Here is a 13,169-nt window from a genome sequence, read left to right on the forward strand (position 1 = left end):
GGTAAACTTGAATCTATTCAGAGAGTCGCAGAAGCAAGATTGTATGTAGGGAAGTATATAGGGAATCTGAATTACAGACAAGTAAGAGTTATCATCTGGACCACTATCCATTCTTCCATCTAGCACATCCCCTTACCTCAACTAGCAAACCCAATCATCCGCAACGCTGTTCAATGCGACAGCCCCATTGTATTCCTCCAAATTAACCAAGGCAAAGCCCAAGCATTCTACTGGGGGTTCTTCACATCATCACCACTGTCCGCGGAAATTGACAGCCTAGACACCATGAGTGCCTGGGATAATTGCCCAGGTATGCTTTGGTTCCTCCGAGACTCGATTCCTAGGCTATTTGACTCGATGGGGTCAAGCCGACTAGTGACGCTTGCCCGAGCTCGCGTAGCCCACTGCGACAATCTTTCAGGGTCCCGAAGGCACCACAGCAAAACATCCCGGGTAGCTTGGGAATCTTCCAGGGCGCTGTGGCCTTGTCGTCCAGTCTGGATAGATCGGTGAAGAAACTCTCGGGCCAGCGTTTTCAAAGACCAGAGTCTTTTGTTCGAGAAATCCGGGAAAATAGCTTCGTTGGTCAGGATCGATGTGTCCACGATCCGAGGGTGGACGATTCTCAATGCATCTAGATCATTCCGGATGGCATGGCCGATCAAGACCGTTTCTTGATCCGCATATCTCCACAGGCGCTCGCGAGCCTTTTCCCAGCCGTAGATCACTTTGCCTTTACGTCGAGCAGCCTTCATACTCTGGACACTCACTCCGCTCCAGCGAGTGTTCCATCGCGTCACTTTTTCTTTTGGCTGGACGTGATGGTCGATCAGGATTTCTCCAGTCAAGAAATCGATAGCGCTTAGGTACGCGAGTTCTGACTGGTTTCCACACATGACCATCTCGCAGTCAATTGCAATGGCTTCTCTGGTGCCTCGCAAAGGCATCTGATGAGCCCCCTGATTGAACACATGATGGGCCTTGGGAAATGGCTGAGGAGTCATTCTGAAGAGATCCACAGAAAGACAGGAAATGGGCGCGCTTGCACCCTTCTGGAAATGTCCGGTTTCGCGTTTTTCGGCCTCGAAATCCAGCTCCACCTTGATTCCCCATGCTATCAGACGGCTTTTTGGATGGCAGTGCGTCCGAAGGCACATGAGAATCCTTTTAGACTCATCTGGAGTCAGCGGTTCACAAATGCCATCACTCGTGACATCTGATGTCGGATCTGAGAAGCGAGGAGATCAGAACTGACTTCATGACTGAGGTCGACGTGGTAATGATCTTACTGGAATCAGCAGAGATACCTCCAGGCTCGGCTCGGTGATTCTCTTGATTGAGATGATTATCAAGAGTATCAGAAGGGGACGAATGAGTGAGCTCGGTGGCCTTTGAACAAATGGATGGTGAGTGAATGGTCTTAAGACGTGGAAAGTTCAGGGAGACCGACAGATAGGAAAGACTGCATTCTGTCTCCCTGTCTGGGCCCAGATACAGAGACAACGATGTTTCACACAGCTTAGAAAGGGCGCATTTCAAGTGAATGAGACTCAAGAGAGAGAATACCGGTTGAGAGGTGTCGGATAAGAGAGTTTTAGATGGAAACTAACAAAGGTGCTTTCGCGAGGTGAGCTATTCTCAGAGCAATAAATAAGAGAAAAGTCAGTTCTGGAGGTGCTAGGTGAAAAGGAATAGGAGAAGATGGGAAGATTGTCGTGGGTGATTCTGAATGTTTGTACACACTCCAAAGTGAGGCCATTCGCGAAAAGATCAAGATTAGTCCAAGCAAACGTCCCGTGGGGTCTCCACGTGCTGCATCACTTTCGTTCAAGCTCTAGAGGATTCTTTCGAATTCAATCAAGGCAAAGGTCGAGACTAGAAGCCCTAGCCTAAAAGGGCAATATCTCGATCGACAAACAATCGCAGCCTAGAGCCTGAATACCTTGTCTAGGCAGTGAATTATAATTTAGTGCTAGATATTGAAGTGCAACAAATTAGTAGATGGACTTACATAAGTACCTTATTTATCTTAAGCCCTTAGTGTTTATCGTATAAATAGCTCATCTGATAAGCTTATGATACATGCTAATAATCGTCTAGGCCGTGAACAGAAGCGGGTTGACGAGAGACTGACAGAGGAAAATAAGAGCGAGGAAACGCGGAACAAGCGGGGTAAATCAGCTTTATCTGTTTTTCTCGAATGAGGAGCAGGGGAGCTTGATACGACCACCTAGTCTCAATGATAAGCCTCTATTAGGGTTCTTTTTCGTTCATGCCTTTTTATCCATTGTAACCATATGGATATGACAAAGTTCGCGAATGTCGGTAACCCTGGGTTTATGAAATGAAATTTCATGGAGCTGTGTCGATGGATCGGAGAAATTCTTGTAACCAAGAAACGTCAATACACGCATCACGGCGGAGCTCAATCACGGAGTTTTGGGCGTCATACCCTTCCATTACATAGAAAGCCCGAGTGCATGCAAATCGAGTGAGTCACTTCGGCCCTAGTGATTGCGCCAAGGCCTTGGCTTGCTATTGAGGCCCTGCGGCAGGATATGAGCCTCCGCCATAAGGAGCTGCTAGATTTAAAAAGCCACCAGAAAGTTCAAAGATGATGTTCTTCAATGGTATCCTCAAGGCTACTCCGTATGACTGGTCACATGACGAGACGACCTTGCCAACGTGGCGGGAGCTTTCCATTGGAACGTTTTCTAGTAAGGTTGTACCTTGCTGACTGATCCAAGCTGATTGGTTCTCAGTGATCCCTTTCCCTCGCATTGGCGTTGGTTGCGTGAGGTCCACAGCAACAGTACCCTTCACATACACGATCCCTCGCTCAATCTCAACCCCAAGTCTCTTGTACATATTCATCATGCACTTTCATCTCCAATGCTTGCTCTTTCGCAACCACACGCAGTTCATCCAGCTCAACGAACCCTAATGTCCGCAACCCGACCACTAGGCGTCTTTCCCACATTGGCTTTGTCTCCTTGATTTGCGGACTGTGTATGTGCAAGTCAGTATAATAATCTATCATATGCGTGAAGCAAGGTGAGCAGACGAAACTTACTCCCTCAAAGCCTGCGACTGACGCGACACCCACTGATTCAAACTCCTGGTCAACGACATGGCCAGTAAAAACACCACCGAGGCTCCCGGCACTTGACTCTGATGTATGCTGAACACCGCCGCCAGGGGCACGGAGATCGCATAAATTGTGCTCGCCTTGACTAAGTCGTTCAGATATGGTGTTCGGGAGAAGTAAAAGATTGCTAGCCTTGTCCAAATAAACCCCTCTAATGTATACACACTGAGGGTATGGAGACTCGGGATGCGAAAAAGATATGCCGCTGCGGTTGCAAAGGGCCGCATACAGGCGGCGACCTGATAAGGGGGGCGTGTTGTCAGAGGGTCTCCTCGGCGCAGTGTGCGTACCAGCATCAAGCTCGTCCACGACCAGACCAGGCTACACAATAAGTCCAGCTCATCGGGGAGAGGGACCGCGGTTTGTGAGGTATAGAATTTGCTTCGCGCTGTACTGAGCCAGTATCGGAAGTACTCGAAGAGGCCAGTGACGACGTGCAAAGAGAGGCCAAGTTGGCTCTTAGCGAACTTTCGGTGATATGTCGGGGCGTGCCAGATGGTGTGGTAGAATAATACGGCGGTGAATACGACAATGCGACTGAGCAAGGCCACAACTTTGGGGTCGTACCGAAGATCGAGGTGTGTGTGAAAGGTGCAAGGATTGATGTGGGAGAACGCGTGTAACATTCTGTCGACCGATGCCCGACTCTCTACGAGCAGCTTTCAAGGTTCTGCGTCAAAAATAAAAAGAGAGAATATACCTCGCGGCAATACGGAGAGGGATTAAACCCTCTTCGACCTTGCGGCGCTTCGACTAGGTTTATATCTTGTACGTTGAGCTAAGTCCTCTTTCTGCTTGAGCTATATTGCGCAAACATTCTTAGCATGTTCATCGATCAGCAGAATTCCTGCGCCACACAGATAGGGTGGCGAGGAGATTTCATCCGTCCAGCAGCGCTTCTCTTCAGTTATGACTTCGGGGTTTCGATAGGTACGTAAGCTTTCTGGTCAGAATTCATCAGCAGCTCTATTTCCACCCTCGCATTCCAGCCGAGTCTACCTTGTGGTTCACGATATGGAAGTCCCCGGAAAATAGTGCCAGAGCCGCATGCATCTTCATGTCATCCATTTCCCCCCTTACTTTGCTTCTGTAAAGCCCTAACACCCAGCCTCGTCTACAATTAGACTTACAACCCTTGGATGAAGATCAGTTGCCGGATTTAGATTCTCATGCAGACACCCACGCATGACACCTCCTCTTTCGCATTCCCACCAACTCCATGTGTCCTCCCAGTGTGACTTGACTACTCGTAAAAGCCAGCCGGTCTCGTCAGAGGCGAAACCCGCAAAAGAATGACGTCGACAACACCAATGGGAGCTACGTGATTGACAACTCCAGCCTTCAAGGGCAAGCCACTCCCTGTCGAGCATTTTTGGTCTGCTGACATGTTGCGAACATCAAAGAAGCGTAGGAATCACAACCATTTGGGTGGTAATCAAACCCAATCATCTCATGACGCCAAAGATTAACTTGGGTGTGTTCTGGAGGACTCCCGGGGTAGGCGCCCGAGGAGGGGGTCATGAGTAGACTGATAATAACCGTCGCAACTGTAGCTCTTTGGACTAGCACGAGCATGTTACAATGCTGACTATATGAGTTAACCCGGTATACCATACAAAAAGCTATGGAGGTGTGGGTAGCCGTTGAATCAGCCAGCTCTCAGTTGTAAAATAACTTCCTTCAGCTCGACAGATACTCTCAATATCATATTAACAAAGTAGATTCTACTACCCGCATATAAAATTCTTGTTGGAAAATAGGAGGGAACATTGTTTCTTGGTTCAGAGATCTGCCAACGATGCGGATCACAAGACTATAGATGAGTTCGAGATATAGTTAAAAGAAAAAACTGAAGCGCAAAAGCTTGCGCTTGCAGACCCAGCAGATCAAGAGGGAACAAGATCAGATTAAGCAGAGACCACTCGATAGATCTCATACTCTGTGGCCGTCCAAAGTACCTTTCTTTACCGCTTAGTTATCAAAGATATACTACTCCATGGATGGTAGATTTTGAGTGGTGCGGGTGCTATTTGCCAGTAGAATCATAGCGCCTTACCCCGGATGTCACAGACTTTCACGATGCCACTGTATAGAAGTATTTGGACCTTGATAATTCAAACTTAGATCCGCTTTCTTACGGGTGCGAGATGTGACTGTGCGACTTGATGCGTACCGCGCATAGTATATGTATATCCCAGGTACCATCGCGTAGGCTCGGATGCATTTCAATGCAGTGCCCAAGTGACTCTCTATAGCATTTCAATCGCTCATCGATGAATCAGCTCCGGATTGGTACTTTTTGCGGCCCACATCGGCCAAGTCTGCTGCAACTCGGATGACCTTTTCGCTTGAATAGAACATGTAGAATTATACGTAGCATAACCTATAGTATAATACTCACTATACTAAGTTCACCTCATAGAGACTAGGGACGGAAGAATAAATATGATATACTACTACTAGGAAATATAGTTAACAGGGCCTCTGGAATATAAGGCCGCTAAAGATACTGTTACGGGAAGCGTCCTGGGCGAAGGACACTCACCAGACCATAAAAGGTCACTCATGGCCGCGGCTGCGGATATTGCCCAAAGTCCGATATACATCATCGCCTGAGGCATCCATAATCTCATTCATCCTTGAATACTGATGGACAATTTTGGCGCCTCGGGAATTCAGAATTCGGTGTACGATAAGGGCCAAACTAGGCCGCACTATTAGCCCCTTCATAGCGGGCGGAAATATCAATCTCGACCAAAGATGAATCGAACGAATTGCAGAAAGCGGAGGGTGAGAGCTTCGAAAAGAACGAACGGGTCATTCGGCCATTCCCGGGCCATCACCTCACATGTATTTGCGTCCCGATTAGTCCAGAACCGGGCTTGATTAAATACCCATCTTGAAAAGGCACCGGCGAGGATATTGACAGCACTGGACGAGTGGAAGTCCCGGGTTGTAATGAACGAATTGCGCAGAATTTTATGGGATATTGATTTGAGCTGGAAGGGGATCCAGTTTGATGGCCGATGCTGACCAGAGATAATATTCCTCTTTGATTTGGGAATCGTCCCACTCGCCGTGCCCTGCCAAGCACTAACAAGCATTGAGCTGCCAATGCCTCAGCGGCTTAGCTCGATGCATGTCACGCGAGTGTAGATTCGGATGAAGAGGGTGAGGCAAAGTGGAGAGCCTCCTCGCGGGAACTGGATCATCTTCACTGTGGCTACGCACTTTGGTTAATTTTTGCGATCCACCTGTATTTTTGTGGCAGCAACAGTCTGCCTTCTCTTAGCGCTATCATGGGGCGGCACTACATATGCATGGCACAACGCCCGCATCGTCGTCCGGCTAACCACCGCGGGTGTGTTATTCTGCTCGTTCTACGCCATCGAACGCTGGAAGAAGGATAACGCTATGATTCTTTGACGATTACTTCGCAGGCGAAGCATAGGTGCAGCTATCTTATTTGGCATCTGCCTCGGAGGCATGTTCTTTGTATGCATTCCCAACACAGACTCCGCCCTGGATCCTGCGAATCAAGACATTACTCATCGTTTTAGGTCAATGTTTACTGCATACGCGAATACCGAATAAATAAGAATGGCCGGATCATTTCTAATCAAGACTTTAAGCGCTGTGGTTCCAACTGGTCAACAACTTTTCTGCCGTGGAATTCGCGATCCTAGTTATGCCATTCATGTTCCGTGTCGTCGGCGGACTCGTATCCGCTGGCTTTGGGACCGCTGCAACGGGATACTACACACCTTTCGTCTACGCCGGCTCAATCCTCATGTTGATCGGCACTGGTTTGCTGACAACTGTCCAGCCTCATCCGACCTCGCGGGCTGAATGGATCGGATTCCAGATTTTGTGTGGAGTCGGAATCAGCTTCGGAGAGGAACAAGGAATCTATATGGTGCAGACAACCCTCCCCGAACAGGATGTAGCAATTGACGTTGGCATCATTCCCTTCGCACAAACATTTGGTGGGACTCTCTTTGTGTCAGTGGCGCAGACTGTTTTCCTAAAGAACATCAGCGAAGCACTCAAAATGATGGCCCCGAATCTGGATCCTCAGAGTGTTCTCAATAGTGCATCCGCAGGCTCTGCTCAGACTCCACGAGCATTACAAGCAGTGTACGCCCCAGCAATCAAAAACGCTCTCCGGGCTGGCATCCATGATATTGGCAACTGTCTCAAGTTTAGATGCCTTGCTGTATGATTGGAAAAGTTTCAAGGCGAAGGATGATAATGGAAACAATGGACCTAGCAGGGACCGAGGAGCAGAGCAGGAGGCACCGGTTCGAACAGAGGGAAAGAAGGTGTAAGAAGTTTACTAGTGCCATAGGACTAATGCGCGCATTGCATAGAAATTTACTTATTTCATGATTCAGACTACTATCGATGTGTCGGGTCGAGTCAATAGTGATGTCTACTCAAGATGAAAAGTGATTCGAAATGGAGTCCGGCCAGAGAAAGGTAAGACTCAGCGTAAAAGGCTTTGAAATTTATATATATTGATAAAACCGCTTGCATCAACTCGAGTCTGGAAGCGCCCCTTACTAGGTAGAACGACTTTTGTGGAACGTTGAAAAAGAGAAGACGTTGCTTGAACTCTGACGTTTCAAGTCCTGAAGATGATAGCCAAACTACTTGTTGGATTTTTTTTTTAAAAAAGCTCCTCATTCATGAAGGGAAAAAATGTTCATTGACATTGTGGGGTGTGGAAACAAGTCAAAAATAGTCGAGGTTGCGAAGAGGTATAATGTACAATGAAATATCGAGAACTGGGGTTGTAAAATTGTCCAGAGCATGGTCAAAGGCACAATTACTCAACCTCTTCCATGGGATTGGCAAGATGTTGGGTGCGAACGATGTAATCGTCCTCTTCCTCGTCCTCTTCCATCCGGCCATCAGTCATATCTTCATCATCACCTTCCAATGAGGCATCAGAGTCGCCATTCACTGCTGAACTCTTGCCCTTCTTGCCAGCAGCAACCTTGCCTTTGCCCTTGCTGCTACTAATCGAGTGGCTACTGGGGCTGCGAACAGCGCCACCGGGCCATTGCTTCAAGCCCTTGATCCGGCCGTGGATACTGCCGATCATAGCGCCATCACCATTACTGGTGGGCGACCCCAATGGGACAGGTGAGCCAGTCGTGTCACGATTAAATGCTTCCATGGCCTCTGCTATCGTCTGAGAACCGTTGTTGGCGGTATCCTGCTTCTTGTCGACCGACTCGAATGTTTGGCGGATTCTTTCAAAGTGCTCTAGTTCCTTGGCGCTGCAAGAGGTTAGCCTCCCCAAAAAATATACAGAAGTTTCAGTTGGGAACTATGATTCAAAACTTACCTGACACTGGGCACGAGTTCCCCTTGCGCGGAGAGGAAGTCTTCTTCCGTCACCGTCACAGAAACGTCCTCGGGTGTTGCCAGGTGGTCAAAAAAGTAAGCAGTGGAGACAGGTCCACCAGGGAGCTGTCGGATCTTTTCATCGACGGCGGTCGACTTTCTCGTAATCGCTTTGAGCATGGCATCAGAGCAAAGCGCGTACAGGTCAGCACCGGTATACGTGAGAGGGAGGCGTTCTGCCACACGGTCCAAAGACACATCCGGGTTGAGTGCAAACTTTCGAGTAAGGGCCTCGAGAATGGTTGCCTGCTTTCGGTGCGTATCAGACACACCCAGATACAACATTTTGTCGAAACGACCTGGACGCAGCAGGGCTGAATCCAGCAAGTCAGGACGGTTGGTCGCACCGATAACGAAGACGCCGCCGCTGTTTTCCTCGCCACCGTTCATGCCATCCAGCTCAGCGAGCAACTGACTGACAATACGATCCATGACACCGCCACTGTCTCCCTGGTTGCCACGCTTGGGCGCAACAGAGTCCAGCTCGTCAAAGAAGACAACACATGGCCGGGCGTCACGCGCACGTTGGAAGACTCTGCGAACATTCGCCTCAGATTCACCAATATACATATTGAGCAATTCTGGCCCCTTCACTGAGAAGAAGTTCAGAGAGAACTCGGTCGCAATGGCCTTGGCCAAAAGTGTTTTGCCAGTTCCTGGAGGCCCGTAGAATAGAATACCACTGCGTTTCTTCATACCCTTGGCAAAAAGCTCTGGGCGTTCAAGAGGGAGCTGGATCGTTTCAATGAGAGCATCTTTAACGTTTGTCAAGCCACCAACGTCCTCCCAGCTGACGTTGGGGATCTTAGGTGCACCGATAGAATCAGCAAAGTTCTTGCGAGCCGCCTCCACAGCAAAGTCGAAATCGGCCTTTGTAACTCCACGAGCGCCATCTCCGCCAGCGACGAGAACATCTCTCACGCATACTTCTTGGCCAGAAAGCTGCTTCGTTGCTGCTTCGGCAAGTGCCTCGAGGCGAGCGGTGCGCGCAGTCGCAGCTCGCTCAACGACGTCCACAAGATCTCCGGCGACCAAAGCAGCAGTTTTGAGTGCCACGGTTCCCAGATCGACATCGGCAGCCAGTTTAATCCCACGCTCCGCGACCACGTTGCGTAGGATACCCTCTCGCTCCTTCTCCTCGGGTGCACCCATCTCGAACTCGTGGGTGAAAAGACTGCGAATCCCCTCTGGAATTTGCTCCACGTCAGTCGTGGTGGCGATAATGACTCGAGCCTCCCCAAGAATCTCATTCATAGCAGTCACAATACGGTCCGCTGTCAAGACCTCGATGTGCTTTATCAGCAAAGCAGTGCAGTTTGCACCGCAGTGAAACGCGCGTTCGGCACGAGCTTTGAGGTATGCCTCGGTCTTCACGTCACCACCATTCGCACCACCTTCGGTAAGAATGTCATAGGCATCGATGGGGAATGTGTGAAGGCCAATATCTGCACAGGCGCGTGTTGCGACAGTTGCCTTGCCAATGTGTCGCTGCTGGGATTTCAACAGAATGACAACGGGCTTCATGCCTAGCTGAATGGCCCTCGGGCTCGTGGCAGCAGCCATCAAGTCACGAATCCGGGGCTGTAAGGGGCCCGTGAAGCCTTGTGGGAGATCCGTCACAATTCCATGGGGAGCCATGGCTTCACTAGGTGTCTTGGGGACAGTCTTGACGCCAAGCCAGTACTCCCAGCCGTTACCCATGTTGCCAGGCACACGACTGACATCGCTCCCCGCCTGGACCATCCGGGTGCTGCTAGGATCGATGACCGCAACGCCTCCCCACATGTCCTCGCCCGCTTCATCCACTTCTTCTGTGCTGGTGGGGGCTACATGGCCTACGCGGAACCAGGCGACACCAACCTGACGGGGTTCCCGACCACCTCCAGACTTGCTCTCCTGGCTCAGCTTAGCTGTAATGTCATCTTCTGGGCCAGCACCTTCACCCGCCGCTGTACCAGAAAACACAGCGCGGCCCAATCCTTCATCCACGTGAATACCGACAAGATCGCCACTTTTCAAGATCCGTCGCCGAGACTCAAAGTACTGTTTCAACCCAGCAAAAAGGGCCGGCTGAAGAACTCGGTCCATCGACAAGGGTGTGGAAATCTTGAGAAGGGTGACCTCCTTCGCCAATGGTGGGTTCTTGATAGAGCTATTCTTCATGTGATGCAAAAGACCCGGTTTTGTGATGTTGGTGGCAGTCGCAAAATTCATTGGAGAGATGCGGAGATATTTGGGATTTTCGATATTACTGAGCAGCATTGGAGGGACAAAGACCGACGGTGTAAGACGTGTTGGACCCAAGTGCGAGATACTTGAGCGACGATCGCCCGCTTGGTTGATGGCGTAGCGTGGCTTGGCTGATGGAAGACCGGGCAGGCCAAACACCTTGACGGGTCGCCAATCTCCCGCTTCCTCTGTCATGTCATTGTTGAGACTGCCAAACTTGAGCGATGCGAACATATTTTGTTGCGGCTCCTCGGCGGCCTCAATTTTGACCCAGTCGCCAGAGAAGCAGCCGATCTTGGCAAGCGTGTTAATGTCGACAAAGATGAACGAATCCACATCTTCGTCGTCGCGTGGTCGCGGGTGCAGAGCTTCGTTTGGGACCTGTTGCAAGAGACCCTCCACCTTGAAGACTTTCCCGCCACCACGACCGGGGCGCATGGTAGCAGAAGTGAAATTTGATGCTACGGAACCCGGGGTATGAATACCGTCCATTCGCCGGCCACCGGCGCGAGGTGTTGCCGAGGTCATTGAGGACATAACACCCGAGGGTGGCTGGGGCAGCTCTGGCGCCGAGAGGGAGATCATATCTTCTAGAGAGTCATCGGAATCATCACTAGTTGAGGTTACTGATCCCTCGGTCTCAGACTCCTCCGCAGCCGACACTGCCTCGGTTTCCGCGCCACTTTCTCCGGCCTTTTCTTCGGCGGCGGAAAAGAATTGTTCATTGGAGGTGTCGTCTGCTTCATCTTCTACCACGTGTCGCAGGAGCGCGGATCGAGTGGGCAAAACGTGCGGCTGAGCCCGGTTCCCCTGCTGTGAACGAGCTTGCACAAGCACTACCTTTGTGGTTGGTCCTAGAAGACCTTGGGATACCGGCTCGCAGAAGGATACACGTGCCGGCGGGGCGGGCGCATAAGTGATCGGGTGTGGAGGAAGGGGAAGAGGCAGGACATCGCCCATGTGAACAAGTCGCTGTGTAGCCAATGCCTCGCGAACGGCCGCAGTCAATCGCTGCTCGGCATCCGCGGTTGTCTTTTTCCCTGGTTTTCTTGCGTCGAGGGTTTTGGCGTTTTTCAACCACACTCCATTGGTGCTGGTGGCGTTGGAAGAAAATCCACCGCCAAACCTGCTCTGTACATCGTCGTGGTTACGCAGCAGATGTTTCTCCACCGTGACATACACGGTATCGAGGTGTAGCGGGGCCACGTCAAGCAGTCGGATCTCTACCGACCGGTGAGTCTGGAGCGCATTGCGCGACCCGTCGAGCTTCGTAAGCGCCTGGACAAAGGGCTGTAGCGTGTCGGCAGAATCGGGGAATAGGACCGTAGATTGTGAGATTGCAGTCTGGGAGCGCTCTGAGCTGTGTATTCGCACAGGCAAGATTGTCCAAGCCGCGTCTTCCACCGAAGAAAGGATCGGGGAATGCGGGGAAACAGCTATATAATGGATCCCATCATGTGTCGCAACATCTGAGGAAGAGAACAAACCAGATTTTGTCAGCAAAAGGATACTCTGAAACCAATCAAGCTCCCGGGTCCCTGCTTGAGAATAACCTAAACCGTCTTCCACCCACCTTGAAGTGATTGTTGCGGGAAGAGGTCCTTGGCCAAGTCCTCCGATAGGAGACCGACATTGCCACGCAGCTGTCCATCTAGCGCCAGTCGTGCAGTCACCGGGTTTCTATTTCGAATGCGCCTTTTGGCGGCGCGTTTCCGCCGCTGGCGAGGCCGAGGGGAGCTCTGCCCGTACTGCTCAAAATCCATCTATGCGGTGACTCCAACAGCTCCCGGAACAGGTATGGTGGGAAAGGTCTCAATGGAAGCTCCGAGGCAGTTTAATCACGGACAATGATGCACAAATATTCTCAAGCCCTTGACTCACCATTCAGCCGCGTCGAAGACTTGCAGCTGTCTATGTTCATCGCGGGGAAGAGGGAACAAGTTCACCGGCCCTCAGAATCCGGGGGAAATCAACATGCGGGCAACTCGGCACCGCCCGCTATTCTGCCACTGGCTGTCCCGAAGCCGAGGTTCATGATACGCGCTGGATCAGCCTGGGGGAGTAGCTCCACCTGCACTCGAACCCCGGAGAAGTGTCGGCTTTCGGCTTTCTATCCTCTCGGTGCTGTGCCTTGCCGCCTTCTGCGAGCATCAGGCATCTCCCAGATGATACGACCGCAAGGTACGGCCTTCTCCCCGCGCACGGTGAACTACAGACCGCATGTCTAGGCTGAAGTAGCGTTGTCAACCATGGGATTTCTATTACTCCAGGAGGTAGCCCGCGCGGAAAACGCCTGAGCATGACCTTTTGAGACTTGCTGTAGGCTGAAGTCTCGCCCCACGGACATGAGGATACGACAAGCAGTCGTTGAGCTCTTGAA

General features: G+C 50.8%; 3 protein-coding genes across 3 annotated transcripts; 1 reads left to right on the plus strand and 2 right to left on the minus strand.

Annotated features, from left to right (window-relative positions):
- Nucleotides 1-227: 227 nt before the first annotated feature.
- POX_g08650 (uncharacterized protein) lies at nt 228-3,774 on the minus strand (the record flags this gene model as incomplete). The annotated part of the gene is made up of 6 exons (XM_050117420.1): nt 228-1,228; nt 1,290-1,389; nt 2,940-3,005; nt 3,074-3,233; nt 3,296-3,387; nt 3,439-3,774. The coding sequence occupies 6 exons, from the start codon at nt 3,772-3,774 to the stop codon at nt 228-230; spliced, it is 1,755 nt and encodes a 584-aa protein (XP_049965564.1).
- Nucleotides 3,775-6,836: 3,062 nt separating this feature from the next.
- POX_g08651 (uncharacterized protein) lies at nt 6,837-7,476 on the plus strand (the record flags this gene model as incomplete). The annotated part of the gene is made up of 2 exons (XM_050117421.1): nt 6,837-7,285; nt 7,350-7,476. 2 exons carry the CDS (start codon nt 6,837-6,839, stop codon nt 7,474-7,476), a joined length of 576 nt encoding a protein of 191 aa, XP_049965565.1.
- Nucleotides 7,477-7,976: 500 nt separating this feature from the next.
- POX_g08652 (Peroxisomal biogenesis factor 6) lies at nt 7,977-12,552 on the minus strand (the record flags this gene model as incomplete). Its single annotated transcript, XM_050117422.1, has 3 exons — nt 7,977-8,433; nt 8,502-12,258; nt 12,363-12,552. The coding sequence occupies 3 exons, from the start codon at nt 12,550-12,552 to the stop codon at nt 7,977-7,979; spliced, it is 4,404 nt and encodes a 1,467-aa protein (XP_049965566.1).
- Between the last annotated feature and the right edge of the window lie 617 nt (nt 12,553-13,169).

The sequence above is a fragment of the Penicillium oxalicum genome, chromosome VII, assembly GCF_001723175.1.
Source record: "Penicillium oxalicum strain HP7-1 chromosome VII, whole genome shotgun sequence".
In the NCBI taxonomy this organism is placed as follows: Eukaryota; Fungi; Ascomycota; class Eurotiomycetes; order Eurotiales; family Aspergillaceae; genus Penicillium; species Penicillium oxalicum.